Source organism: Falco cherrug, chromosome 1, assembly GCF_023634085.1.
Source record: "Falco cherrug isolate bFalChe1 chromosome 1, bFalChe1.pri, whole genome shotgun sequence".
Taxonomy (NCBI): domain Eukaryota; kingdom Metazoa; phylum Chordata; class Aves; order Falconiformes; family Falconidae; genus Falco; species Falco cherrug.
In genome coordinates, this window is record NC_073697.1 from 89,024,607 (window position 1) to 89,052,372 (window position 27,766).

A 27,766-nucleotide genomic window follows, 5' to 3' on the forward strand; every position below is an offset into this window, starting at 1 on the left:
GCGGGGTGTGCCGCGCATGCGCGGAACGGCGGCTGGAGTAGGCCGCGGCGCCGCCCGTCGTTGCTGCCCTCGTCGCCGCCGCCACCGGCGCCCCAGGCCCTCCCTCTGGACGCCGGGCGCTGCCGCCGCCCCTCTCCAGCCGCCACGATGATGATGATGGCGCTGAGCAAGACCTTCGGGCAGAAGCCCGTCAAGTTCCAGCTGGAGGAGGACGGCGAGTTCTACATGATCGGCTCTGAGGTGCGGCCCCCTCGCACAACGGCCCGGGCGGGAAGCGGGCCCGGGGGCGGCTGCGGGGCGCCGGGCCGGGCGGAGGCGAGCTCTCGGCGGGGCGCGAGCTGAGGGCAGCCCCGCAGGGGGGCACCGGGGTCCCGGCCGTGGGGAGGAAGCGGCCTTCCAGCCCCTGCGGGCTCCCTCTGCCCCCCGCCGGCGGGGCGCTGCGGGGCGGCGGGGCCCGGGCTCCGCGTGGGGGCCGGCGGTGGGCGCTGCCCGGGGCCCGGCCGTGCCGGGCCCAGCGCTGCCGGTCTGGGTGGCTGGCGGAGACACGCCAGAGCCCGGCCCCGCGCCCGGACACTGCATGCGGGTTGTGGCACCGCGGCTGCGCTGTCCGAGGCCGGGGTTGTTTCACGCGCGGACAGGTACTTAAGCCCACGCCTGGGCCTTTGTGCTGCGCAGCACCACCGGCACCGGCCAGCGCAGCTCCGCCGGCCCGGTGCAGCCCAGCCGTGCCAGCAGCCCCGGCGGGCAGCGCTTCTGCACCCCGTGCCTGTGCGGGCCCTTTAGTTACTCGTGCTGAGGGGCTGCACTGCCCCCCGGAAGAGGAGTCGCTGCCCCCCGAAGAGGAGCAGTACTGAAGCAAGAAACATTGGTGCTTCAGCACCGGGGAAACGATCGCAGTGGAAACAGGAAAAAACCCCCACATTGTAGCCCCCAGCTCAATGCAGAAAAGGGAATATTGGATAAATTAAATTGCCAGCTCTGTAGGGTGAGCAGGGACTAAAGACTTCTCACTGTCTCATGTGAAGTGTAAAGTTTGAAAGAAGAACTGTAACTGCAGTCTGCGAGATGGCCATACCAGACGCGTGGAAGGGGAAAAAGGGTTGCTTTTTTTATCTACCATTCATTTCTGTCGACGAGCACTGTAGAGCAGAGGATATGATTAAAAATTACCTGAAAATAGGTGTTAAGATCAAAATGAGTCTTGTCAAGCAAGGAAAAAAGACCTTATTTTGTGGCAGTCTGCCAGTGTACCAGCAGTCTAAAAATTTGATTTTACAATCTAGAAGTAGTTCTGTTGGTCAGCAAGTCCTGCTGTGGCACAGGTGTGGATCTTTGTGTCAGGAAGAACAGAACTGCTTTACAGATGGTGAGTAAATTTAAAAGAGCAATTATTGGCAGCAGTCATATTTTTACATGTTCAAAGGTTTTAAAAGAAAATACAAGTCTTTAGGCATTTGCTGTATTCAAGCAATGTCTGGAGGGCACAGAGGTTCAAAGTAAAAAAGCCCAGCTCTCCAACAGTGACCAATCTGGTTTGGTTTAATTCCTATTGATCATTGTGTACTGAAACAGAAATTGAAGTAAAGAAAGGTTAAGTGGTCCAAAAATGTGTGAAAGTGAATGGAGTTTTTTCCTATTAAACTGATTATTGTCAACGGATGGGAGTTCTTTTGTATCAACTAGTGATGTAAGTGCTGATAAAAATTTTGTTTTCTTGTTGCTGGAAAAATTACAATGCTATATGATGCCAAACCCAGAGCAGCCAGTCTGTCACAAAAAAAACCCCAAAAAATTCCTTTCAGGAGGTCCCTCTTACCATTACAAAGAGCTGAATTTGTTTCAGCTTCTGCTAAAAATCTCTTAAATGGAATACCAGGCTGTACTGCAATACCAGGCCACATCTCCGCTTTTCTTCTTGTAGGTGGGAAATTACTTGCGTATGTTTCGGGGTTCCCTGTACAAGAGATATCCTTCGCTCTGGAGGCGACTAGCCACAGTAGAAGAAAGGAAGAAGATAGTAGCCTCTTCACATGGTGAGAAGATGAGTAAACATTTTCAGTAATGTTTGTCTGAAATCTGAAATTTTGCCTTCAAAACTTGGGGTGATTTTGAAGCTTGTACACCTTGAGGGCTGTGCAAATCACTTCAGATTGCCCCAGTGATGGAGCGCTCTGCAGTAGTGGTGCTGGTAGCTTCTGCTTCAGCCTGGCAACAAATACCAGCTGATCTGGGGTTGGCTGCATTCATCACAAAGCAAAAGCCACATTTCAAAATCAATACTGTATTTCCAAAGAGATGTTTATAGACAAAGGGGCATCTTCATCTCTCTTGTCAAATGGGTGGGAATGTTGCAAGGATGCCCCATTGAAAATGTGCATCTTTGCTTAACTTTGTTTCTTGCAGAGACTGAATGTTTATGACTGCCAGAATTTGTTGTGGTGTGTCACTGCTGATGTGACTGCCACAGTGAGAATGTAGCTGCCTCTGTGTCATTTTTGGTGGAAGTCTAATAACAAGCAGTTGAATTTCTTGGCAGTATGACTTGTGGTACACTCTTTAGACTAAAGCATAATAAAAATAAATGGTTCATTCTGGACGTAATGTCTCCTTCCTCCAAGTATCCTGCTGACCTGTTGCTTTCTTTTCTTTTCTCTTTTTTTTTTTTTTTTTTTTTTTTTTTTCCCCCCCCAACAGAAAATCAGCGGTCTCACAGTCCCAGAAGATGTAAGTCTTATCTGCATGCTATTCTTAGCTGTGCTAGAGGAAGAATCTCCACTGTGACCTTTGGTGCTATTCCACTATATATTAATGTCTAGTCCTCTTCCTCTGATCTCTCCTTGTGATTGCTGTAATTGTGCATCCTGATCCCGTGCCTGAACTCTTCTTTCTCAGAACCTTTACAGGACTCTCAAAAGCAGATGGTCTCTGTAATTCAGCAAGAGCTGTTCTGATGTTTCTCCCTTTCCCCCCAGTCTTATCAGCTTTTCTGTTGATCATTGCCTCTCTGTTTCCAACCTTTGAGTCCACTGAGGATCTGTTCTTTTCTGGGCTTTTCCTCCCAGAAGGCAGTGGAAGAGATTTTATATCCTATTAGGAAAAATTTCTTCACTGAAAGGGTTGTCAAGCACTGAACCAGGTTGCTCAGGGAAGTGCTTGACTCATCATCCTGGAGCTATTTAAAAGACGTGTAGATGTGGCGCTTAGGGACATGGTTTAGTGGTGGACTTGGCAGTGCTGGGTTAACACTTGGACTCAATGATCTTAAAAGGTCTTTTCCAACCTAAACAATTCTATAATTTTGGCAGATGTAGGTATGCAGAGCTAAACCATGTGATTGCAAAGGGCAGCTCAGAGTAGGAAAGAATAGTTTTGCTCTTTCTCTCCTTAAGTAAAAGCATGTTAGATTTAAAATTTAACTAATAATTATGAGTGTGTAAGGACCCTTTTTCTGAATATTTTTTTGGTAGCGTTCCTTTCCATCTTAAGTAAATTTCATAACAGAAATGGCCAGGGTCTATAAATAAGTTGTACCCTGGAAGAATGAGCTTCATCCATTGGTAGTACCTGAGGGAAGCTTATGCAATTCTAACCCTCCCTGTGTCTTGACTCTTAGATGAAATGAAAGATGTTTATTTTAATAGAGTATGAACAGGATAGCTATACAAGGTAAAGAGATACCGGTGCCTTTTGCAAATCTTGGCTCTGTTACTGTGCAGCCTTTCCAAGGTGTCATACTGCTTTTGTACATTGAATTGTATTTCTTCTCTATGCTTTCTGGTGGAGATTGCCATATGTTAACTAAGACATTCCACCCCTGCTCTCAAGAAAGTCACATTTATTCCTGCTGTTTAGATGGGTGTCAAACCTCAATTATATTTCTTTAGTGCCTGGCACTGTGGCTGGGCTTCTGATCACTTCAGCGCAAGTAATCTACCCCAGTAGTAGAACATCAGAGAGAGTGGAGGCCTCTGACAACTCAGAAATAGCAGTGGAATGTTTTGTCATCTCTGTTTATCTCATGTACAAAATGCTGTATGTCAAAACCTTGCTCAAAAATTAAATGGCTATGAGAAGATAAATGAAGCCCAAAGCACTCTTGGGGCACACACTCATACCACCCGGTAACCTATTTTAGTTCTTCCTGCAGCATCAGGGAGGGCTTTTCACTATGCAGCCTGTTAATGCTACACTGTGATGGAGTGCTTTTCCTTGTTAATTATTGGCATCTTTCCTGGTAATAGATCATGGCTATACAACATTAGCCACTAGCGTGACGCTGTTAAAGGCCTCTGAAGTGGAAGAGATCTTGGATGGAAATGATGAGAAGTATAAGGCAGTGTCTATCAGCACAGAACCTCCTACCTACCTCAGGTAATCAGCATTGGTGAGGGCCAAGATCAGAATGGAGCTGTTTGGAAGATGTCAGCTTGGGCAGGAGTCGCAGGAAATTGCATAAGCCCAGGCTGTTGTGCAGCGGGGTGCTTGCCAGTCTGTGCTAACAATTATTTGCAGTGTTGGGCAAATGAAGATCTCCAAAGTGTAAGGGTTGGGTTACTGCCCACATACAACAGGAAGAAAAAAATAAGTGTTTGATGACAAAGCTCTCTTTGCAGTTACTGTGTTCCAGCTGTAACAGATGTTTTGCAGAACACACTCTGCACGTACTGCCTTCTGGAGACCTTGCATTTCTCAGCAGTCCTTTTTATAAAGTACAGACAGAAAACCCAAATACAAACCTAGTATTTATAATGGTGCACCTGGATTAATATCTGATGAAAAACTGTGAGCTGGAGAATGGGCTTCCCAGAGGCTAGTGTGGAACATGGGTTCTCAGTGGAGCAATATTGTTGAGGCTTCCAGAATAAAATAGCAGGAACTCATAATAGGACTTTAAAGTTTAAAATTACACCATTCCTTAAGTAGCAGCAGTGGTGCTCAGGGTCTGCAGTTTAACATAGTTTCCTTCTTCAGAGAACAGAAGGCAAAGAGAAACAACCAGTGGGTGCCAACCCTGCCCAACAGTTCTCATCACCTGGATGCAGTGCCATGCTCAACAACGATTAACAGAAATCGCATGGGCAGGGATAAGAAGAGGACATTCCCTCTGTGGTAAGGCAGCTTCCTGCTTCTGAAAAGTGGAAACAGTTACTAAAATGACATGCTGCTGGGGTAGTGCTCATGAGTTGCTATAATGTTGTGATTCATCTCTTGACAGAAGACCTATAGGTTGCTAACTTGGAGGTTCTTTGTTAAACTGTATGTCTTGAGGTTCTTCCTTACAGCAGCCAGCCATGGCTTAGTGAAGGCTTTCCTTTTGTCAGGAAAACGGTTAATTCTTTTCCTGATGAAATCTTTCCACTTTCTGCTGCTTTGCTAAGCAGCTGTCATTTGAGGAGCCTTCAGAGCCTCTGAAGGGCAGGCTGCCTCTCACTGACATATTCCAGTAACTTTGATCTGATGTATTCAATGGAAAATGCTGCTGTGGCTCACGACTTTTATTTTCCATTACAAAAGTTGAGGAAGCAAAGATAAACATAATCCTGGGAAACTTCCTTGTTGTATTTGCAGGAATGTATTATGATAGATGTAATAAAAGGTGATAAATGGGTATTGGTTGCCATAGCCCTGGAAGCTTGTGTTGAGGAGTCTTGTCTAAAGACTGATTGGGGAGTTGGAGTGTGGGGATTGCTTCCAGCAATCACTGCCTTCCCTCTGTGGATGCCAGATGTGGCATGTGCTAGTTGCATATACTGTGTTGTTGCTCTTCGTATTAGCTTTGATGACCATGACCCAGCAGTGATCCATGAGAATGCATCCCAGCCGGAGGTTCTGGTTCCAATCAGGCTTGATATGGAAATTGATGGGCAGAAACTCAGAGATGCGTTTACGTGGAACATGAATGGTATGTAGGAAGGAGAGTTTCCTGAGGCTGAAGAGCTATGGTTGTATCCGTCACCAAATATGAAGAGGGAACAAGCATGAATGTCCATGTCCTTGCTCCATATACGCAGAGCTTTAAAGCTGTCCTACTTTGGACTGTGTTCAGCTCTCGTGTCTCTTAGCGAATGCTCTGCCACTTCCATGGGCTGCAGTCATTCCTGGACACATGTGCTGATGAGTTTTAATAGGCATGTCCTCCTGACCCAGTTTGTCAGCTTAGTCTGTTAGTATTCTGTTAGCTGAAGTACCCTGAATACAAAACAGTTAATATGTGTGGCTTCTTTATGTATGTGGATTATATTAGACCATAGCTACATTGTCTCCATGGAGCAAATCAAGAAGCCCCTAAGTCCCTGTGTCAGTACACACATCCTTACAAACCTGATACAAAACACCCTTTTACCCTTTTATAAGCAAATCGTGATGTGTTTGGGATCCCCTTTGTCACACTATGAGATTAATTTTGTGTGTTCTGGAATGGCAGGCATTGATTTCTGAGAAAGTTAACAGTGTCTATTCATTCTTGTTCTGTATCAGAAAAGCTAATGACCCCAGAAATGTTCTCTGAGATTCTTTGTGATGACCTGGATTTGAATCCTCTGACCTTTGTCCCTGCTATTGCCTCTGCCATCCGACAACAGATTGAGTCGTACCCAACTGACAGTATTCTCGAAGATCAGTCAGACCAACGAGTTATTATTAAGGTAATACAGGAATGCAACAGAATGAGAGCTGAACCATTTGGGTTTCTCTGATTATGTTACGGGGGCGTAAGAGAACAGAGGCTTCCCTCGGAGCAAAGGAGCTCTTAATTCCAGTCCTGTGTCCAGACTGCATTTTGTCCTTTGTATTGAGAACAGAACCAAGGTGGCCGGTTATTAAACAATTATGTGCCAGCCCCTGAGATGATAAAATAGTTCAGTTAAAGCATTGCTGTGTTCTTTTGGAGGAACTGAACCTTGGTGAGCAAATCTGAGTTGTCTTCATGCTACTGGAATTAAGAATTCAGTTAAGGAGCTTTGTGGATGCGATGAACTAGGAGTTACTGCTCTGCTCCTCCAGCCTCTGCCTCCTCAGTTAAATTACCTTTGACAAACTATTGTGAGAATGGAAACAAATGACCTGTTTCTTCCCTTGTCTCCAGCTAAATATCCACGTAGGGAACATCTCCCTTGTAGACCAGTTTGAGTGGGACATGTCAGAGAAGGAGAATTCACCTGAGAAGTTTGCCTTGAAGCTGTGCTCAGAGCTTGGCCTGGGTGGGGAGTTTGTCACTACTATTGCCTACAGCATCCGGGGACAGCTGAGTTGGCATCAGAAGACATACGCCTTCAGGTACAGAACTGTCGTCTTCCTGGTATGGCTGTGGGTGTGTGTTTGTACTTCATGGGTGTTCGCATCAATGAATTTTAGAACAGCTGACCTGATGCAGAAAGTTTCATTTTAAGTCAGTCCTTCTGGCTTGCACCTGTTCTGTCCTTAAGATTTTTTTGTGCTCATGCTCAGGTATCATTTCCTGTTGGGTGTAATTACATTTAAGGACCAAATATTGATGAAATGTCAGCTGTGGAATGAAAGGCTGTTGTAATTAACAGTGACTGAATACCTTGTGTTTCCCTCTTCTGATGTATGATAATAACGAGCCCTGGATACATTGTTTTGTTGGCTTTGCCTGACTTGAGCCATCCACCCTCTGAACCTTCAGTGTGTTGAACCAAGACTGATTGAAACTGTAGCTCTCTTACTCTGGCTGATGTTGAAGTTGGCTTGATCCTAGGCCCTTCTCACAGCTGGTATGCAGCAGTGTCAGGTTTGATTAGTCAGCTTTGGAACTTGCCTCCCGATGATAATCGTTTCCAGTTGTGCTGTGTAGTGTTCTGTGGTGAGTTACTGTACTGATGTTATCCTCAGCATATTGCTGAGTCTGCAGGCTGTAAGTATGCCTTAATATATGCGTTGTGAGGTTTCTTGACCTTGGGGTCATGGTGGCAGTTGAGGAAGTTTGAGAGTTCAACAAATGATGTATTTGCAGAGGTGAGGAAACAGTACTGTTGACAACAGTTTTGTAGAGGTCAGTTCAAGGAAGCAGGATTACTTGCCTAGTCAGCAAAGGGAAAGATGACCAATCCTGTTCTGCCTCAGGGAGAGGGCAGTGAGTAGCTAGTGTGGATGTAAGGAGGAGCTGGAGGCTGTGGGGCAGCTGGCTGCTGCTGTGAGCTCTGCTCCTTCCTCCTCCTCAGTCTGAAGGTTTTCTGTATGGCCAGCCTTCTGTGGAAAACAGGCACTGATCTGCTTTGCAGTAGTTGCTCTTCCACTAGTCTCACTCCACTTCCTCTGGAGATTATTTTTATCCTGAAAATCTTCCACAGCAACTACTTGGTTCTAAAATGATCTCCAGCGTTGTTAATACTAGAAAATGGAAAGGGACCCTTTACAATATAGGAATTAAACTCTTCTGCTGAAACTGTTAGATTGTGTGTCCATCCTGATGATGCCCCTTGTTTCTTCTCGCAGAGGTGGGGAGGTGACTTCTGCCTTTCCATCCATGACGGCTGACTGATACTTGCCGATCCAGCATGGGACCACATCCAACTGTAACAACAGAACAGTGGCATGTGTTCCTGAGAAATGATGGGAACTTGGAGGGTAGTACATGGGAATGTGGTACCTGTAGTACTGCCTCTTCTTCCCTGCTGCAGAATGTATTATAACTATGACAGAAGTGAGCTAGCACTGTGTTATAGCCTGCAGTAGCAGAAAGTGAAAGTGTCCCTGCTGGTAGAGCAGTCCTCAGAGTCAGTGTGAAGTTGACTTTAGTCTATAGTTTAAGCTAGCTATGGCTGGGAGCAAGTTCATTTCCGTAAGGTATAGTAGGATTCCTTGTTGCCTGAGCATTCCCAGCAGTTTGAGCTTTATTCTTCGTATCCTTTCTGAAGTATAGAGGTGGCCCTGTTCACACCATGCTGGCCAGGAAGCCCTCTTTTTTTCTATTCACTATTTTATTTACCTTCCCAGTTAATTTAATTTGACAATTTTTTAGCATACTGCCTCCCAACCCACAGGGCATTTGTTCCTAACTCTTGTCACCTGCTGCATTAGAGGCAGGCATTGTCCACATTTAGTGGACAGTAAATGTTCTCCCTCCTTCTTAAGCTTCTCCATGTGTTGCAGACACCAGAGTTAAGAAATTAATCTGTGTACGCATTAACTGCTGCGAGGGGGAGGTAATTTCTGTCCTTGCTTACTATCAGTATCTGTAACTTAAAGCAAGTAAAATTTTAGTTAGCGCTGCCCAGGCTCTCTCATATATCATATTAATGCCGACTTCGTGCTATTCTCTCTGAAAACATATATCTGGCTGTGGTTATTAAAAAGTGCTTCCTTTTAGGGGTAGTTCAAACAGGTGGATTTCAGACCTTCTTTAGACTGTGGTAATATTGCAAGGGGGAGAATAAAAAACTAGCAAAGGAACCCAAACAGAACAAAGTGTGTAGACATGAGCTGTTCAGGGAGGAAAACACACCTAATTTAAATCTTGTTTTGTGTCATAGTACAAACAAGTCCTCCTCTTCCCTTTTTTCTTCCAGCAAAGCGGTAATTTTGAAACCTTAGAGTGATTAATGATATTTGGATTCTGTGGCTGGTTAGTTCCTGAATTCCCAAACCACAGGAGCAGTGGTTGCTCCAAAGTCATTCCAGTGATGTAAGGAAAGGGTCTGCTTTAGACACATCAAAAGAACCTTAATATCTCAAGGGACTGAGGGGGATGAGAAATCATGTGCCTCTTAATCATCAGAGGGAGAGGTGAAACTGTCTTTTAGCTGATGAAAGCCAGGGCAGTTCTTCAGCTGGCCCACTCTGTGCAAAACAAGGAGAGCCTGAAAGCCCAATGGACAGGGCAAGACTGGAAGCAGACAGGTGACTGATGCTTATGGGATTTTCAGGGGGATGGTGTGCTGTGATGATTCCCACCTCAGTACTGAGTATTTCTAGGGGCAGCACACAGCACTTTATAGCCAGAGTTTTGCCTTTGAGACCCAAATGAGGTTCTCTCACACACCAAAGCTACATGCCAGAGGAGTCACCTTTTCCAAAAGAAGATGTTTCCCTGCCCTGTTGGCATGCTAGTGACACTGCTGCCAGTGGCCTGGACCCTGGCTGAGGGAGTGTCTTGCTCTACTGGAAATCCTACAGATTTCAATCATTCTGCCAGCAGCACTGTCCTCTTCACCAGAAAATAACAGGGGAGGAGGAGCTGTCTTTGGAGGTTGGGAAAGAAGGGAGGATTTTTTTCAGTTTCTCTCTTGATTCGTTTCTAAAGAAACATAGTATCTGAGTTGGCTTGCAATTAAGTTATGTGCATGAGGCCAGCTTTCCAACCTCCATTTAATTCTAGTGAGTGATCAGTGTTAAGCATAGTAAATGAGGTAGAGACTATGCTATCAAGTCAAAAAAGGCAGTTAAGATCTAGCATTTGGCCTGGAATGTGTAACAGTCCAGGGCTAAGATGAAATTCCTGGTTTTGAGTGTTGCTTCGTGGATGTCAGCAGTACTGGAGGTAGATTGACTAAAGCTTTCTCCTAGGATCAGATAACAAAGGCTGTGGATTAATTTTTCATTGTAGCATTACTTTGAAGAATTGTTATTCTAGATTAATAGCTCTGATGCAGACATTTGCTGTTTCTATGGCAATTTAGCATTTGAGTTCCTTCCTGGGGGAATGAGAGGGCTGCCCATGAGTGCTGAAATCCTGTGCACAGAGGCATGTCCCTGGGGAGGGGGCTGGATGTGTGCGCACACCTGCTGAGGGGTTTCTCTGACACACACAGGTCGTGCAGCTCAGGCTGAGCCCCTTCCTAGAATTCAAAGCAAATATTTACATTCCGAGGCTCCTCTGTATTTATGCTGGGCTTCTGGCTCCACTGTCAATATTTGGGAAGCAACTCCTGGTCAGTTCCTGTTGACTTTTACTGAATAGTGGCTAGTGAAGCAGTAAATATTTCTGTGCATGTGTTAATACAGCTGGTCAGGGCAGAGGGATCTCTGAGGAACAAATCCTGTGATCTGGGACAGAGCCTGGTGTTTCATTGCTTGTGCAGAGAGTAGCTGCAGCTTCTGGTTGCAACAGCAGGTCCTAAAAGACTACCCTTTCCATGGCAATTGGGAGAATTACGCTTTTTCCACTATCAGGCTCCCAGAAAGCCAGACTTTTGCCAAGGAAGAGCTGTCAGAGGTGTGCTAGGCAAACTACAACTAGGAAGTCAGAGTTGCAGAATGACAAAGCTAGACAAAGAGTGCTGTTAGCAGGCCCTGCTCAGCTGCTGCTGTGGGAGAAGAGCTCCCAGCACTAATAAACGGGTATGAACTTGGCCTGTGCTTACTGGGTTTGAATGCTGTCAGCCAGTTACGTAACGGCCTTTGTGGGAGAGAACTGCGTCAGCCACAGCTGCTTTGACAAACCCCTCTCTGGTGGTGAAAGGAGATGGTAGTAGTTGGTCTCCCAGGAACTTCAGGCTCCACAAGATTGTAACCATAAGCCCCTGGCATGCTTCTGGGAACTAGGCTGTACTAAGCAGGGCTAAGAATGAATGCTTGAGCCTGAGACATGGTAAATGATGCTCTGTTGTCCTTGTGTCTTGTATCTGGACTGGTAACCCAGAGAAGTGCTCTGGGACCACTGATGGATGTTGCTTTGCCTTCTACCCTGCCATGCAGCGAGAACCCTTTGCCGACTGTGGAAATTGCTATCCGCAACACCGGGGATGCTGACCAGTGGTGCCCTCTTCTGGAAACCCTCACAGATGCCGAGATGGAGAAGAAGATCAGAGACCAGGACAGAAATACAAGGTGCTGCCACTCATTCAGACAGTTCTGCTTCTGGCCTGTATCTAAGAGAGAAGTTAAAAGCGTTGATGTTTGTCTTGCTCTACTGAGAGCCAGCTGGTGGGATTTAAGACTTGCACACTGCAACAGAAACTCATAGCCCTTTAGCTTCAGGATATTAAACTGTTATAACCTTGCTCCACAAATACTTAAATCTCTACTTGAACCATCTCCTGCTTGAAGCAGTTTCCTGTTGGTTATTTTTTTAATTTCTTCCTTTCCCTGGGCCTCTGCTTGGGCAAGGGTGTTTGTTTCTATAGGAAGGCATTCGTCAAAAATACTGGAGTTTCATGCACTGTCATGCTACCTAGAATCCTGCCACAAGGCTTCCTCTTATGTAGGGCAAAATGCTGTTTGATGTAGGAATGGGCAAGCTCCCAGCTCCAGCCTGACTGATGCAACCTGTTTGCCAGCATGGGAGCACTGTTGTGATTCCAGGAGGAGCTCTGCCCACCAGAGACCTGCTAAGTGATGTTTGACAAGCAGTCAAGAGCACTTGCTCCTACTTGGTGAAATTGCTCCTGGCAGATAAAAATTAACTGCTAGAATCTCTCCAAAAGATACGTTGTGGGAACAGTAAATATGCTGGCTTAGCTCTTTCCCAGGATTTTGTTTTTGTACTGCTGATTAACAGTTTTGTAATTATTTTGCTTCCCAGCTATGGCTGGCTGAATTGTTTTCAGTAGCGATCAATCAGTAGCAGTTCAATCCAAGTTGATGAGCAAAAAGTGCCCTAAAAGCTGTTACTGAAAATATTGTCACAGCCTTATCAACAGGGGCACTCTCAGGTGGCCAAGGAAGTCTGTCTAGGCAATAAACCTGTCTGCAGCATTCACAAAGCTGTGGTAGCCTCCCCAAAAGTGTTGGTTTTAGTAAGACTTCACATGACTAACACAGCACTTACTGTACCTCTTTCTCTCTCTCCTAGGCGCATGAGACGTTTGGCCAATACTGCTCCAGCCTGGTAATCTTCCTGTTGTGACACTGGTGCTCTTCCTACAGACTTTATCCCTACTCCTCTCCCCAAATGGATCTAGGATTGGCAGGGGTCTTTCTGTCCCTGAAGGGGACACACATTCCACTTGCCAAGAGTTTCCAGTACTGCTGACTTCTGCCCCCACCCCCTCCACCTAAATGCCACGTACCAAGAATGCTGCATTAGCACATGATCTAGCTAAGACCTGTGGCAGCTGCTGGAGCCCTTATATACCTGTGTGTGGACAGTGTAAAGATTCTTTTGTATAGGTGCAACATGCACTATTAGGACAACTTTTTAAATAAAAGGAATGCATACTACTTAGGCTGAATTCAGTATGTTTGAATGAATAGTGAATCTTGCTGCTTTTCGTGCTATTCTGGTAACAGCCGTCCTGGGACCTAATATTAATGCTTTGGGGTATAATGCTGAACAATCATGTGGATTCAGTTTTCCTGAAGCATGATGGAAAATGAGTGCTTTACTTCAACAGCTATAACAGCCCAAAACCTTTTGCTGCAGGGGAAGGTGAGAATAAGACTGAAAACTTGAAGCAAACAACTCTAAAAGACTGGACTGTTACCACACTTAGTACAGTCTAATGAACTCGGTGAGGTGTTCAGCTGGCTTACTTGACAAGGGTAGGGTAGAACAGTTTAACTAAAGTCACAAACTTAACATTCATTGTTGTCAGATGTCAACCTAGTGCATGGTAAACCCTTTTTTCAGTGGAGGCTGCACCTGGAAAACAAAAATTTCTGAACTGGTACAGAAGTTGAAGTCTGCAATCGCTGAAACTGCAGCTTCCTTTTAGTGAGTGGCTTTGCTGCAGTCATTGACAGCACACATAGCTTCCAGTTACAGTGCACAGAGCATCCAAAGCAAAGTGCATTAGCACTGCAATGTCAATATTTTGCAACCCTAGAAACAACCTATCTTTCCCTGGGGAGTTTAAAAACAGAAAATCCATTGAAGTGAGATTAAAAAAAATTCAAACTTGCTTAAAAAAAAGCTAATTAAAAAGTCTACCTTGCTGTTGAGGTACGCCATCTCTTTGATGGAGTTCCTACTATTCACTGCCAGAACTGATGAGTATTGCAAGCAGGGCAGATTTTGATGGCAGCCTGACAGTTATGTTCAGAGCTTTATGATAAAGCCAGTAGGTTTTATGATCCTTGCTGATCCACCCACACTGCTAGCACAGTCAAAAAAATCACTTTCCAACCTTAGTTTATCATGTTTAGACTTGAGTAATAGCAGAGCCACTTCTGGTTCCTGGGTGGGAGGGAACTTTTTCCAGATGTTAGTTTGCAGAAACCAAAAACTTGCAATTTAGAAATAATATTATTGCAGTCTTATCCTAGGTGCCTGTGCCAGAGTGGTACTCTATCCATTTATTCCTTATTAGAGAGGCTAAAAGGTTATTTCAGCAAGTAAGGCAAAACCTGGGACTCCTGCTGCATCTTAGCCTCCCACGTAGAACACTTATTTTGCCTCACGGACATAAAAACTCCCAACTTTTCCTGAGAACACTTGAGCCTCTCTATTATGGTCAGGTACTTCTGCAAGCAGCCTCTTCAGGGAACTGGACGAAAACAGGTATGAAATTGCTGTAGCCTTAAACTGGCGCCTGTAGTGCAATTTTTGAGTTGCTGTGAAGCTTGTGGTTACCCAATACTCCTAAAGTTCACAAGAAGATAGGGATACACAAGGACTGCAGTTTCTGTAGCGGGTTTACAAGTACCTCCCCTTGCTTCTCAAGTCCTAGAGAGGCTGTAGGAATTAACCCCTCCAAGCAACCAGGAGCAAGACAGGACAGTCCAGGGGGCCAAGTCCCAGAAAGATGAGAACTACAGCCAGCTTTCTCCATGTATTAGGACTACTAGGGAACAGCTGGAAGCATCTTTCTTGTTCTATAATCACAGCTCCTTAGGTTAATCTAGTACCCCAGCTAAAAATGTAGCCCAGCTTTTGCATTTCAGAGTCCCATCTCTGAAGCAGTTTAAAACAGAATGTCTGCAGACTTTAAAGACAAACCTCCCAGGGACTGAAACACCAGCTCTGTACTTTCAGGTCATGAGCAAAGCACACAGCAAGTACCTTTTGAATCTGAGGCTGCTTAGCCCTTAGTACCACTGTTTCTTCCAGAACAAGATTATCACTTGTACAGGTCTTTCAGCCTCTTACTAGAGGGAAACATAAGTGCAGCAAAATAGCATGTTCAAACAAAATCTGATTTTTTCTTAAGAAGAAAGGTGTTTTCACGGGAAGCCCCCAGCAGGGATGAGGGGACTGTGTTTCAATCTTCCTTTGCTACAAGGCTTCTGTATCATTCTTAATTGGTTGCTGGTTACTCACATTGCTCTTAATAGTTTGCAAGCTTGTCTAGCAGAGCAGACAGCAGCATTACCAAATGAGCTATCCTAAGACAGTGTTTACAGATCTACTCCAAAGGCTATAAGGTCTGGTAGAAGCACACGTGTGCTGCATTAGTAAGAATGATCAAATCCATTTAGGACAGCTGTTCTTGTTAGGGACTAACTTGTTTTGTTTTCCCCTAAGTTGAAGTTTCAGAGCTAAAAAATTCAACAAGTGGTATTACACTGCACGTGCAGACAGCCTTTATTACTAGTGTCAGGTGCTGCTTCCAGTCACTGCCTGGATCAAGTGTCCAGCTCCGTCCCCTGTCCTTTCCCAGGCATCCCTTTCTCCAAGTAGACACCCCTCCCCTTCTCATGCTCTGCAGTCCTGCTGACAGAAGAGGGGGAGGACATCTTGCAGCTAGCCTGAACTTAACTCTGCCCACCAAAAAAAGATCAAGCAATCAGCCTGTCAGTTTTGAACAAAGTTCTGATGAGTACTGGTGTCCTCTGTCCCTGGCAGAAACAGACACTCAACTGAAAAATAAAGGACTTTAATGTAAAGACTCTTTGGAAACAACAAAAAAAGGGGTGGGGGACTTAGAGGAAAGGAAGAGGCTGAGCTACATTCTACCATGGTAGCTGGGAGTACTACTTCATTGAAAGCCCACAAAGAAGCCTCACAACAGTGAGAGCCAGGAGCATTAGTCTTTGTACAGAGGGCAAGAGTGACCTGGCACACAGCAAGTCATTAACAGCAGGAAAAAAAAAAAAAAAAAAGAAAAAAAAGAGTAACTGGTTGAACACCCCACTTGATAACTTACTCCCCACTTGGGTAACTGAGGAGCCATCACAACTTCCAGTCCCTGTCCCTAGGATACCTCCGTAAGCATTCATCAGTTCTTATGTGCAAAGCTCTGTGGAACCACTTGGTTGAAGGGGAAGATGGGTTACCCATACAAACAGTTAAACATTACACATTAGAATGGCAACTGGTGTTATTCCAGTAGGATCTCTGGGCCACAGCATAAGTCCAGCCGGAAGAAAGGAATCTGGCCACATGGAGAAGTCCCCTGTGTTACTGTGGATGCTGCTGCTGGTTCTGGTCTTGGTCTCTAGGCTGGTTTCCTGCACGATCCTCAGGGAGAGGGTTATAGTTGGGATCCTCTTCGGGTGTGTCAAATACCATCTTCCTGGCAAGGGACATGCCCATCCCACCAAGCAGGCAGGCAAGTTAGGAAAGCGACCTGAGGACAAAACCCCCAGCCCTCCTAGGAACATCCTCACCCTTCACAGGGCTTGGCTGTATGCCACAGCCACCTGCCTGTTGCACCAGCACTAACTGTTCTTTTGTTCAGCTTAACCTGTAACCAGGACAGTACCTGGTTCCTTGACCGCTAGGTCAGCTTTGATCCTTGGCATGAAGCCTTTCTTAAAACTACAGAAATACATCAGAAAAAAATCCTACCTGCATCTAGCATTTTCACAAGCAGTTAAGAACACTCCAATTCCACTAGCAAAGCTTTAAGTACCAGCAATTGCTTTACAGCACCTGTGTACATACATATATAATGTGCAGAGTGCCAGTACTTTCTGCAGAAGAGGCATGAACTGTCAAGCTGAGGTGCTACCAGCATGCAATTGCATCCTGTGGCCACACCACAGTGTCACAGACTAGTGTGCTATGAAAGTGACCCAGGTTGGGAAGCAATACAGCAAAGCCCAGAAATAATCAGCTTTACTTACAGGAAGCCAGGGGTTAATAACAATTTCTTTCCTCCAGGCTGGTTGGGGAAAACGTCCTCCAAGAAATAATAGATGTGACCCACTGCAATCCCTGGAGAGAGATGTCACCAAGGTCAGGCCCAGCTGTGACTCCTTAGCTAGCTGAACCAGAGCTGCCGGGAGCTTTAGCAGGATGAAGCTCCAAGAGTCCCTCACTTGTGTACCCATGCCCCAGCTCCCACCAGAGCCACCTGTGCTACAGTGCCAGAGCATTAGGGTGTTTGCTGTGATCAGTGTGCCAGCAGGCAGGGTACCTGTCAGCCTGAACGCAGCACCAGGTACCCAGGAGACCAGACACAGCACAAGTGTTGGGCAGACCTCACTATACCCAACTGCTGCCTCTGGAGAAGGCACAGCAAAACACAGGTCACAAGCAAGAGCTCAGGCACAAGGCCAACCACCCAGAAATATCAGCCAGCTCACTTTAGGAAACCCACCATCTTAAATAAGATGAAAACAAGAAATGGTGAAGTGCCCCAGTAGCATCTATGAGAATTGAGCATGCTGTGGCCACAGAGCACCCTTGTTCCCAGCACCCACCCATTTTGATTTACCCAGTAAGTCGATGATGATGGAGTTGCCCAGGAGCAGAGAGAATCCCATCAGGACCCAGGGCAAGAAGGGGGCCTGGAAGTTAAGAAGCCCAAAGAAGTTCATGCGGATGTAAGGGTTCCTGCGACTCCACACATACACTAGCATGATGGTGAAAGCCTGGCCCAGAAAAAAAAGGCTGGCAAAGAGTCCAAATAGCTAGGAACTACCGAGTCAAGGAAAAACATATCCACCATGTACACCACCTCCAGGCAGCACAGGGTGCCTTGTGACTAGGAAGCCCAGAACTACAGGCAGCTGATCACAGTGTGCAAGACATTGCCTGTGCCACCAAACCTTTCCTGGGCTGGCTGAGATACCAACACTGCCTGCCTCACCAAGTACACCACATCCCCCTCCCTGCCACCCCAGAACAAGATACTCTGGAGTGGCACATACAGATTGCTCACTCCTTAAGCTGCTGTCTACAACCTCATACAGTCATATGGGGAGCACCTTTACAAAGTGGCCACCAAAAGTGACCCTCAGAGAAGGGTCACTATGATCAAGCACATGACTAGTACAGGCACCTAGACACTGACTAGCCAAACACCCAAGGATGTCTGATAGCCATGAGAGTTCACACACCTTCACACAGAGGTCTGTGGGGGGAGCAGTGCTCCAAGCCATCTGCATAAGCCAGCAGTAAAATATCGAGAAAAGGTTTTGCGCTTGGGAGGAAATATTTCTCCCCATCAGACTATTTTCTCCTACAATAAAAGAACTTCTTATGATGTGTGACAGTACCTCCAGCCACTGACAGGTTGCAAGGGGCTTGTGCTGCCTGACACTCTGACAGCAGACAGTATGTGGGCACCCCACTCCTTGTATTTATGGCTCTGTCTTCTTCCGTCAGCTGCAGCTCAGTTTTCTGAGCCAGCCTCATGCCAGCCATAGCAGCGCTCCAGTGCGCACCACCCACCAGAGCTCAGACACGGTTGCCCTGCTGCAGCTGGACAGTTTCTCAGAGAGCGTAACAAGGGGCTTCCTTTCAGACTGAGCTTCCCAAGCATACAGCCACATGTCCTCTCCTGGGCTCAGGCAGCCCATCCCCTTGCCAGTTGCATCAGTACTTCTGCAGACACCAACACAAGTACAAGCAGCTATTCCTGTATTTTGTTTCTGTTCTAAGCATACTGGGTAAGGAGCAGACCAGGAGACAAGGATGGGTGAAAGGAGGAGCACAAGCTGTGCCATACAGCCAGAAGTTGCTCCTCCACCACATGCCCAGCAGAGCTCTCCCAAGTCTCAGGGTGTGAGCCTGACAGGCCTGGGGCACAAGGCTCCTCTGCCCCATGGCACCACAAAGGTTCACAAGCCAGCTGTCCTGCTCAGCAGGCAGGTAACTGCTACAGACCACACAATACAGCCAGAATATAGACAGCTAGTCGACAAGCCCCACACTATCCACACCATCTCAGAACACACCAAAGAACCTCAACCAACTCAAAAGGATACTGTCATGAGAAACCCTCCAAAGAGGAACATGAAGACAAAGTCAGCTGTCCTTCCACGGAAGGAGCCTTCTTCTAGCATGCGGCAGTACCTGTACCTGAGAGCAGGAGAGAAGGGAGGGGTTGCAGTATAGGAAATTAACAGCTGGCCACCCTGTGTCCCCACAGCATGACTTTACAGGGAATAAGCCAGCTGCAAGCTATTTCATCACAGGAAGCTGTCAGCCACATGTCCAAGCCCCAGAGCAGAACACTGCAAACTTCACCTCATACCACTGACCCCAGGAAAAGAAAGAGGCATCCACTGTGCTCCAGCCAGAGCTCACCCCAGGAACGGGTACTGCTCTCCAGCATGAGCCACAGCAGCGCTGCCAGCTTCTTCAGCCTTTAGGCAGGGGCTGCCTTGCAGCAAGCAGAGATGGAGGTGCAAGAGGTGGCCACAGTTGTCAGGGGAATGGCTTCAATTCAGACCAAAAGAGCCAAGGGAAGAATCCACAGCTCTAGACTGCTACCAATGCAAGTCAGCCTAGGGAGAAAGAGGGATGGGGGAATCACATCTAAGCCAAAAAGGGAGCAGAGAGTTTCACTGAGACCAAAGGATACAGAAATATCATGTTGAAAAAGAAACTGAATCCCAGGGGCCCAAAAAAGAGGAAGTTGGTGATCAGCCTCCATATCTGAAAGAGAAGAGAGAGGAGAGAGAAAAGGAGGTGGACAGACAGGTCTCTCCCCATCACCCTATCCACTGTGCCCAGTCGTACTCCCATCCACTCAGAACTACCCCAGGACACCAGACAGCTGCACCACCTTCATGTGGGACCTCCCTCCATTGGCCACATCCAAGTATATTGCCCTTTCAGGTGGAGGAAAGAAGATTTTTCTACTTTTTTGGAAGGGACAGACAGCCACAATTCAGCAGTCACAGCCAAAATAAATCACTGTTCACACTTCTCTAGAATAAAGCCCTCCCCACACAGCCTGACATCAGCTGGCCAGTGTCACAGAAAAGGAAGAGGCAGGTTTTGAGCAAGGGGAAAAAAAAGGAAATGCCAAGATGGTGTATGGCAGGGAAAGGCTGGAAGAAATTATCCGCATCCAGTTGTCTGTGACAGGAGGGGATACCACATCAGTGACCCAGCTCCTGCCAATCAGAGAAGGTTGCAATACTGGTAAGGACACCCCCTGGATCACACAGCACTCCCTGACCACCCTAAGGAGCATGATATCCAGGGCCCAGCCTGCTGAACCCACCCCTTGCTTTGAAAGGTCAAGAGGGGCCCCAAAGCCCAGCCAAGGCCTCACCTGGAACTTCCTGAAGATGAGGTCAGGGTTGAAGTACAGCTGGAAGGGGGTGATGAACTCCAGCTGCTGTGAGAGACAGGCAGAGCAGCTGCCACCCACTGTCAGGCACCCACCACCCTCAGCCAACCCCCTGGCTCCCCCACCACAACAACCCCCTCAGGGACCCTGACCCCCCCACTACAGCCTCCCCCCAGCAGGGACCCCACACGCCCTCACCACGGCGGCGGTGGTGAGCACGCAGGCGGTGGTGTAGGCCCGCGTCACAGCCGGCATGCCCAGGTACTCCTGCGCGAAGCCCTGGTAGGCCATGGTGCACAACGACAGCGCCCAGCCGCCCCGCGGGCCCTTTAACAGCCCCCTACGCGTCGCCACCTCCGCCACGCCCCCGCGGCCTGCTTCCGGCCAATCCCGACGCGACAGGCGGCGCGAGCTGGCCAATCGGAGCGCGCCTCATGCCCTCGGCCTCCACCCGCCGCCAACCCGGAACGGACCCGCCGCAGCAGGTGACGGGTCGGGAGGGGGAGCGCCCCTGCGGTACTGCCCCCTGGAGGCGGGGCAAGCCTCCGTAGCCAATGGCAGAGAGCAGCCCCAGTGACGAGTGGTTGAGGGAAGGCGGGGAAGGGAAACAGCAGGTCACATGTCTCCCAGGAGAGGGCCAATCACCGGGAAATAAGGGGGCAACGTGTGGGCCGGCGCGGGCTTAGCAGTGCGGTGCGGCGATACAGTGCCCGCGCTGCGGGGCTCCCCCGCTGGCCTGCGGCAGCCAGTCCTCACGGCCGGCCGGCCAGCCAGCCGGTGGGGCACCGGCGTGAGTGGCTCAGCGCGCGTCAGGGGCCTCACGATCCAGAGGGCCTTGCCCTCACCCCCGCGCAAAGGGCTTTAGGCTTTTGGTAACTCGTGCTGAAGCCGCCGCTTGCTCGTGGCTGGAGCCAGGAGCTTCCCCGGGCTGTGCGGGGCCGTGCCAGGCCACTGGGAGGAGCGCGGCGGCAGTGGTCAGGAGTGCCCTGGGCAATGGAGGCAGCATTTTCGCCCAGCTGTCGAGGAGGGGAGTGGAATGTCTCTGCTCGCCACAGAACCGTGTCAAATCTACTACAAAACACCCTGCGAAAGGATGGTCTGATAAAGGTCTGCATAAACCTGACAGCCTCTACTGTTCTGCGGGTTATGCTGTCCAGAGCTGCCAGCGTGCTCAGGAGGCAGGTCTGATGTTACAGCCTTGCCAGTTCCCGACGGAGTGGGCCTGGTGTTGGGTTTACTCAGGGGAATGTTAAGCTGTCATCAGAGCCATAATGAGCCCTGAGATTTCCCTTTAAGCCTTCAGTTAATGGGAAATGAACTCATGGAGGAGGCAGTCTTTGTGTTTTCCACCACCTCCACCCTGACTGTCCTTTGATGAAGAATAAAACCCAGGTGGAAGATGAGGGGACAGGATGGGAGGTTAAAGCAACAAACCGGGGGAGAGAGGGGAGCAGACAAGAGACAGGTGGGCACCCATGAGACCAGGGGATGGGCTCCTGAGCACCCCAGGTGCTGCGGTGCTGAGAGCTGCCTCTGACCTGGCTGCTCTGGGGGGAAGGAGAACCCACTCCAGGTCAGAGCTGCATTAGGGGTCCTGGGAGTAGAGTCGAGGGGAGAACTTGGACCTTGAACTGCAGCAGTATCCATAAGCTTGGCTGTATCATTACAGGCTTTTGCTGGGAGCTGGAATGGATGTGAGGGCTCTGGCAGGTGAGAGAGCTGAGCTTATAGGGAAAGACAACTCATCAGGGCCAGGAGCTCTGCCAAAGGCTGCCCATATTCATGTGGCTATTTCAAATGTTCCACTGCTGCAGCTTGACCATTCAGCATGCCACAGAGCTCACAGCCCCAGCAGGAGGGGCAACTGAGTTGAAGAACTGAGAGTGAATGAATAAGAAGTGAAATAAATGAATAAATAGCATGCTCCTTTGGATGAGGGACTGGAGGTTTTCCATCTGCTCTCACTGCCTGCAGGCAACACCAGCCAGAAGCTGAATTCCAGCACTGTGATTCCTGCCCCTACTTTGTTTGAGCCAAGGCTGGAGATGAACACTGCGAGCCTCTCTGCTGGAAGGAGGTCGTCATCCTGGAGCTCAGTCTCACTAGCTTCACAGAGATGAGAATCCAAATGATAAATCTCACCTATTCCCTGTGGAGGACTATGTGCAAATCAGGTACTGCATGAAATCTAAAGCCAAAGTTATCAGTTTCTCATTTTTCTTTTTTTTCCTTGTTTGCCAGCCAGAGCTGGAGAACTCTACTTTTCCAGGCTTCTGCTTAAGGCCTTCTTTTCTATCATTCATGGGGGAAGGGGGAGAAGTGATGAAATGCCTTGGGAAGCTCACCATCTTGCACTGAAAGAGGCCAAACAAATCTCAGTGACACCCCAGTTCCCAGGATTCTTTCTGCCCATGACCTCACTCCCTTTGGAGCTGAGCCAAGCTGACTTCATGCACTACAGTATGCCCAGGGGCAGCTTCAGTCTTTATTACAATCCTTGTCAAATTTTATGGGTTTTCAGAGTTTCATCCTTCCCACAACTTCACATCAACCTAGCCACATAGCTTAGCTCACTTTATACAGCTTTATAGTAATGCTGACACACAGCCTTCTATAAAATCATGGAATCTAACTAAAAGCCTCAAAAAAGAAAACCCAAACTCTTTGTCCCAGCTGCAAGAAGGCATGAGGGACTGCAAAACCAGAAACACTGCTCAGGAGTTTCTTTGCTGATTTCCTCCTGCCTTGTCCTGTTGTCCTGCCCTGCATGGGACCCAAAGCAGATGTAAGCACAGGTCTGAGCAGCAATGACGTATCGTTGCTGCCTGCTGTCTTCTGGGTTCCCCTTCCTTTTGGATGCAGTTGAATTCATGTCAGCGTCCAATATCTGTTTCAAAACCATCAGAAACTCAGAGTTTCCATAAAAATATGTCTGATGCCCAGACTTCATTTTAGACCAGCTTTGAAAAGGGTCTCTGGGGGCTCTTGGAGCTGCCTGAGGAACTAACTGGAAGAACTCCCATCTGTAACCTTTGCTCAAGTCACTCACTGGAAGAACTGAATCATGATGGTACCAGGGGCAACTCTCCTTTCCATACAGTATTTACCCATCCTGCATCTGCAAGCTTAGTGATAGCAACCTTTTGTACTGTAAGTATTTACAATCCATGACCAACTCGCAAGAAAATATTCCTGGAAAAGAAGGACTGGCACATATTGCACAGCCACCACTGTGGATTCATTTGGCTTTTGTTTTAAAAATATATGTATTTCCTGAAAGGGAGTGGTGTTGCACATGCACAGTGACAGACCACTACTGAACCCTCCTGTTACCTCTGGTTTTTTTTCCCCCATTTCTGGGGTCATTTTAAGGAATATGCAAGCATCTGCCTGGGTTTGCAGGTAAGCTTAACCCTGCAACAGAAACTCAACAGCTTCCTCTCTCGGTTTCTGCAAACCAAAATAGCAAAGAATCAGAAAACAAAGAAAAAAGCTTTTAACTCTCCCCATGAGTTGAACAGCACATAAACCTCAAGAAGGCACATGAGCAAAGATAAATGGGCTGTTGCAGCATTCATCTCTTTTGTTTGTAGTAAATTATTGTGTGTAATTCATGTTTCCTGTCCATAAATGCCAGAGGAACTTGAAGACATGGAATCCATTCTAATTTAGTAAAGACAAAAACAACTCCTTTTGAGCCCATCTGGAACTTGTTTTTATCGTAATTGTTTTGGGCTCAGTAATGAGTTCAAGATCTAACTGCCGTCACTAATTGTTTCAAGAATAAACAGATGCTTTGTTTAAAGGCGGCAGCTCCCATTTCGCCCAGCACAGCACTCTCTCAGGTCGCAGGATGAAAGGAGCTGTGCGCCATGTCAGCACAGGCCTTAATGAGCATTGGCGCCCTTGCCAGGGGTGCTTATCCCCATCAGCAGCTGGCGGGGCAGGAAACCAGCCCCCAGGCATGCAGTGAGTGTCCAGTTGGTGACATGTGCCCTCTGTTCTTTAATCCCATTGCCATTTTGTTGTAAAATAGTTGATGACCTTTTGCAACGTATCCTACTGTGACAAGTCATACCTGGCCTGATGATACATAGGCATGTCCTCCAGCTGGGCTATAGGACACTCAATGGAGAGAGTTCATTCCATAGCCACCTAACCCTAAGCCCCTTGGCTCGAGTAATGCTCCATCCCACTACAGTAGAGTCCCAGTTCTTTTCTTCATTTGAAAACAAAGATACCCCCACTGCCCACACTGAGAGACTCCCTCACCAGGATATGAGACTATGAAAGTTCTGTACAAGCTCTCACCCACCCTAGTGCTCCCCAGGACATTCCATGCCTGAGGTCCGTGTTAGCCCTGGTGTAGAAGAGGAACAGATTCAGAAAGAGCAGTGCTGCGCTCCCTAACAAGTGAGCCACAACGGCCAGAAGGCCCTTACTGGAAGGTTATTTCAGCTCTCAAACTCAGTCCTCAGTGGAATGGACGACAGGTGCCAAGAGCTCCAGATCCACCACAGAGTAGTCACTGAGTTTCTGCTCCAGTTTTGGAAACAAGGCTCCATGAACCCACTGTGCATAGATAAGCTGTGTAATCCTAACTGCTTGAGGCATTTGAAATGTTTACTTTTCAATGTTTAATGGCCATATATAAATTCTTTCTCCTTCATTGAAGGATTTCCTGTCCCAAATCAACTAAATCTACCGTGTGATGACTGAAGTCAGGAGAAAGTGAATCATACAGAGTTGGATAGTTTTTTTATTTGTTTGTTTGTTAGAAAGAAACTAAAGATAGCACTTAGAGCTCAGTCCTCCAAGGACCTGTGGTTTGTACAGGGTTTGCTGTAAATCAAAGTTTATGTTATTTTTATTTCCTGTGTTTTTTTAGTTCAAAGATACAGCTTTGCATCTGGCATATCATGAGAAAGATCTCACCTAAGTCTCTTTGAGTAGAGCCTGATCACATTTCCAAATAAAGCCCCTCTTCCAAAACAACTTCTGATCATGAGTTGAAGACATCAAGCAAGAAAACGTCTGTTTCTTTGCACAGTTATTTTTTCCCAGCACTTAATCATTCTTGTTAAATTCTTCTGCCTTGTGATCTGTCCTCTACACTCTAGGTCACCTCCCACAGCTGTCAGTGAGGAATATCCTTCAAGGGCCTTTATTTTGTAACATCCATTTCATAAGCACTGTGGTCAAATCAACAAGAGAACTGAAAAACAATGCTTGTTTCTTATAAAAAGAGGTCTATGTTCAGCTCACAATAGCAGCACATACAACTGAGCATGCTGTCAGCCCTACAAGGAGTCAAAAATGGTATTTATGCTTTGGTTTTCACCAGAAGGGGGACTATGTGTCCTAGTCCAGGTACCTCTCAATAAGCCAGGAGACAGCTCTAATAAGAAGCTCTATCTGAAGTGGGTGTTAAATAAGAAAACAGGATGAGTCTGACACTCTGACACTGCTACACATATCTTCCTCTCCTGTGACAGCAACATTCAGTGACATTTACTGCCATTTGGTAGAGTTTAAATGCTCTTCTCTTACACACAGAAACCGATATTTTGTTCAGCCAAGCCATTTGTTCTCTCTGGCCTTCAGGTCGCCCAGTTTCAGCTAACTGCCTGCATCAGTGTCTGATGCAAAGAAGGAAGGAAAGGTAATAGTTCAGCCACAGCATGACCTACAGTTCACAATGGATTGAGAAAAGCATATTTCAATTATTTTTAGTATTTTGGGCTTTCTCAGTTTTTCCAAAGAAGTTCTATTGCTTATCAGGAGGATGAAAATGCAGACTGCTGATCCAATGCACAGAACACAGAGCTGTTCTAAAATCCAAAAAATCCTTGCTGGCAAGGAAAACCAGCTAGTTCCCTCAGCTATAGCAGCCCTCGTGTCCTCAGAGGACTCATCTCTCATGTATCTCCTCTGGTCTGGAAAGTATCCCAGTGACTCTGTGCGGTAGCAGAAGCTCCGTCAGCATTGGGTCGCTGCCCTGAGAAACCTCCACAATGAAGCCCATTTCCTGAAGTTCTTATACAGTGTCTAGAACTTACATAAATTGTGGGTTTTTTCTAAGGAACATGAGTGAACTGCTGGAACTGAGAATAGTGGTGTCACAGCAGGGCACTAACTTCCTACAAAGAAAATCCATTTTAACAGCTAAGTTCCATAAACATTGTTTTCAGCATAAAACCAGCAGAACTGCTGGACATTTCTTGAGAAAGCTTCTTATTTGTAGATGATGTTATTTGTCTTCTGTATCCTGAATGAGTCCTGCAAGAGTCAGGACAAGCAGACAGAGGTATTTTGTACTTTACTGTGGTGGTCCTCACAGGAAAGAGAGAAGGATTTATAGAAATAGCCAGGCTAAAGCTTGGGAGTGAGCCAACAACTAGCCAGGGAGCAGCTCCAGATCTCTTCTTTATACTTTATATACACTTTATAGTGTAGTGTTTATAGGGAGACTTCATCCTGTAGATCCAAGCCTCACAGGTGGAAATGGGTCTGCTTCTCTCCTCTTGCAGTGTAATTGCAATTGGTCCAGATGATCCTGGGTTAAAAAACACTCTAAAACATAGGAGCCTCTCAGTGTATGCCAGATCAAAGAGCATGTGTTGATGGTCTTTCCTAATGGTAGGCAGGATTACTACTTATTCCTGCAGTCAGATAATTACAGGCAGAGACTGACATTACATTCTCCAAATAACTCCTCTCCCATGCTCATGGCATCATATTTCACCTTGATTATGACAGGTTTGAGTTCAGTGAAAAAGTATTTGAGGGAAGAGGGTGGTAGGTCCCCACAGTGGTGCTGGAAACCTGCTGAGTTTATGTGAAGGCATCCAGAGCCAGGAGTTTGAGTAACTGCAGTGCGGTGGTTATACCCTGGTGACGGACCCTGAGACTGGAGGCTTCTCATCTACACCAACTGTGATTCTGAAATTGTGATCATAAGGACTGAACTTTGGGAATGCTGGGGGTTTTAAGGTGCAGCAGGAATCCAGTTAGAAACCCAACCAATGTGAACATCTGTCAGCCCAAAAGCACATCATATAGATGCTATGTAGGAGGAAAAAAAATTATCCATCCACTCATCAAGGTGGCTATTACTAGAAAAAACAACCTCCAGGAACACCCACTTGCAGCTAGCCAGATGCACAGACAGATTGAGCCACAGCAACAGCCAGTTTATGCCCTTTCTGGAACAGGGGGGCTTGTGAACAGCCTGTGCCACAATCCATGGTATCTCACTGCCTGCCCACAGGACTTCGCTCATCTCCTGGAGCTGTCATAAGTTCACCTGCTATTTCCCTTCTCTGACCCAAGACTGCCTTGCTTCACTTCATTGCACAGCTTGCAAGCTCTCTGGTTTAACCCCCACTTAAAAGCACTGGGTATGGGTTTTAAAGAGAGAGAAGGTGGCTCCACACAGTTCAGGGAATGTAAAGGTG

General features: G+C 47.1%; 2 protein-coding genes across 11 annotated transcripts; one reads left to right on the plus strand and one right to left on the minus strand.

Moving 5' to 3' along the window:
• Nucleotides 1-2: 2 nt before the first annotated feature.
• On the plus strand, nucleotides 3-13,119 carry SMARCB1 (SWI/SNF related, matrix associated, actin dependent regulator of chromatin, subfamily b, member 1). Of its 2 annotated transcripts, XM_055704663.1 has the most exons (10): nucleotides 3-240; nucleotides 1,922-2,033; nucleotides 2,695-2,724; nucleotides 4,242-4,371; nucleotides 4,972-5,109; nucleotides 5,775-5,902; nucleotides 6,478-6,644; nucleotides 7,085-7,275; nucleotides 11,656-11,787; nucleotides 12,752-13,119. In XM_055704663.1, exons 1-10 carry the CDS (start codon nucleotides 148-150, stop codon nucleotides 12,789-12,791), a joined length of 1,161 nt encoding a protein of 386 aa, XP_055560638.1. In that variant the 5' UTR covers nucleotides 3-147; the 3' UTR covers nucleotides 12,792-13,119. The 2 variants fall into 2 exon arrangements, with proteins under 2 accessions (XP_055560638.1, XP_055560645.1); XM_055704670.1 differs by lacking the exon at nucleotides 2,695-2,724 and having other exon boundaries at nucleotides 16-240.
• On the minus strand, nucleotides 8,257-20,669 carry DERL3 (derlin 3). 9 transcript variants are annotated; one of them, XM_055704687.1, is made up of 7 exons: nucleotides 20,508-20,669; nucleotides 20,292-20,354; nucleotides 19,593-19,666; nucleotides 18,994-19,087; nucleotides 17,499-17,694; nucleotides 16,906-16,996; nucleotides 8,259-8,532 (listed from the first exon to the last, which is right to left on the minus strand). In XM_055704687.1, exons 1-7 carry the CDS (start codon nucleotides 20,598-20,600, stop codon nucleotides 8,313-8,315), a joined length of 831 nt encoding a protein of 276 aa, XP_055560662.1. In that variant the 5' UTR covers nucleotides 20,601-20,669; the 3' UTR covers nucleotides 8,259-8,312. The 9 variants fall into 9 exon arrangements, with proteins under 9 accessions (XP_055560714.1, XP_055560711.1, XP_055560662.1 ...); XM_055704681.1 differs by having other exon boundaries at nucleotides 8,262-8,532; nucleotides 20,292-20,357; nucleotides 20,508-20,666; XM_055704695.1 differs by lacking the exon at nucleotides 8,259-8,532 and adding an exon at nucleotides 15,701-16,352 and having other exon boundaries at nucleotides 20,292-20,357; nucleotides 20,508-20,666.
• Between the last annotated feature and the right edge of the window lie 7,097 nt (nucleotides 20,670-27,766).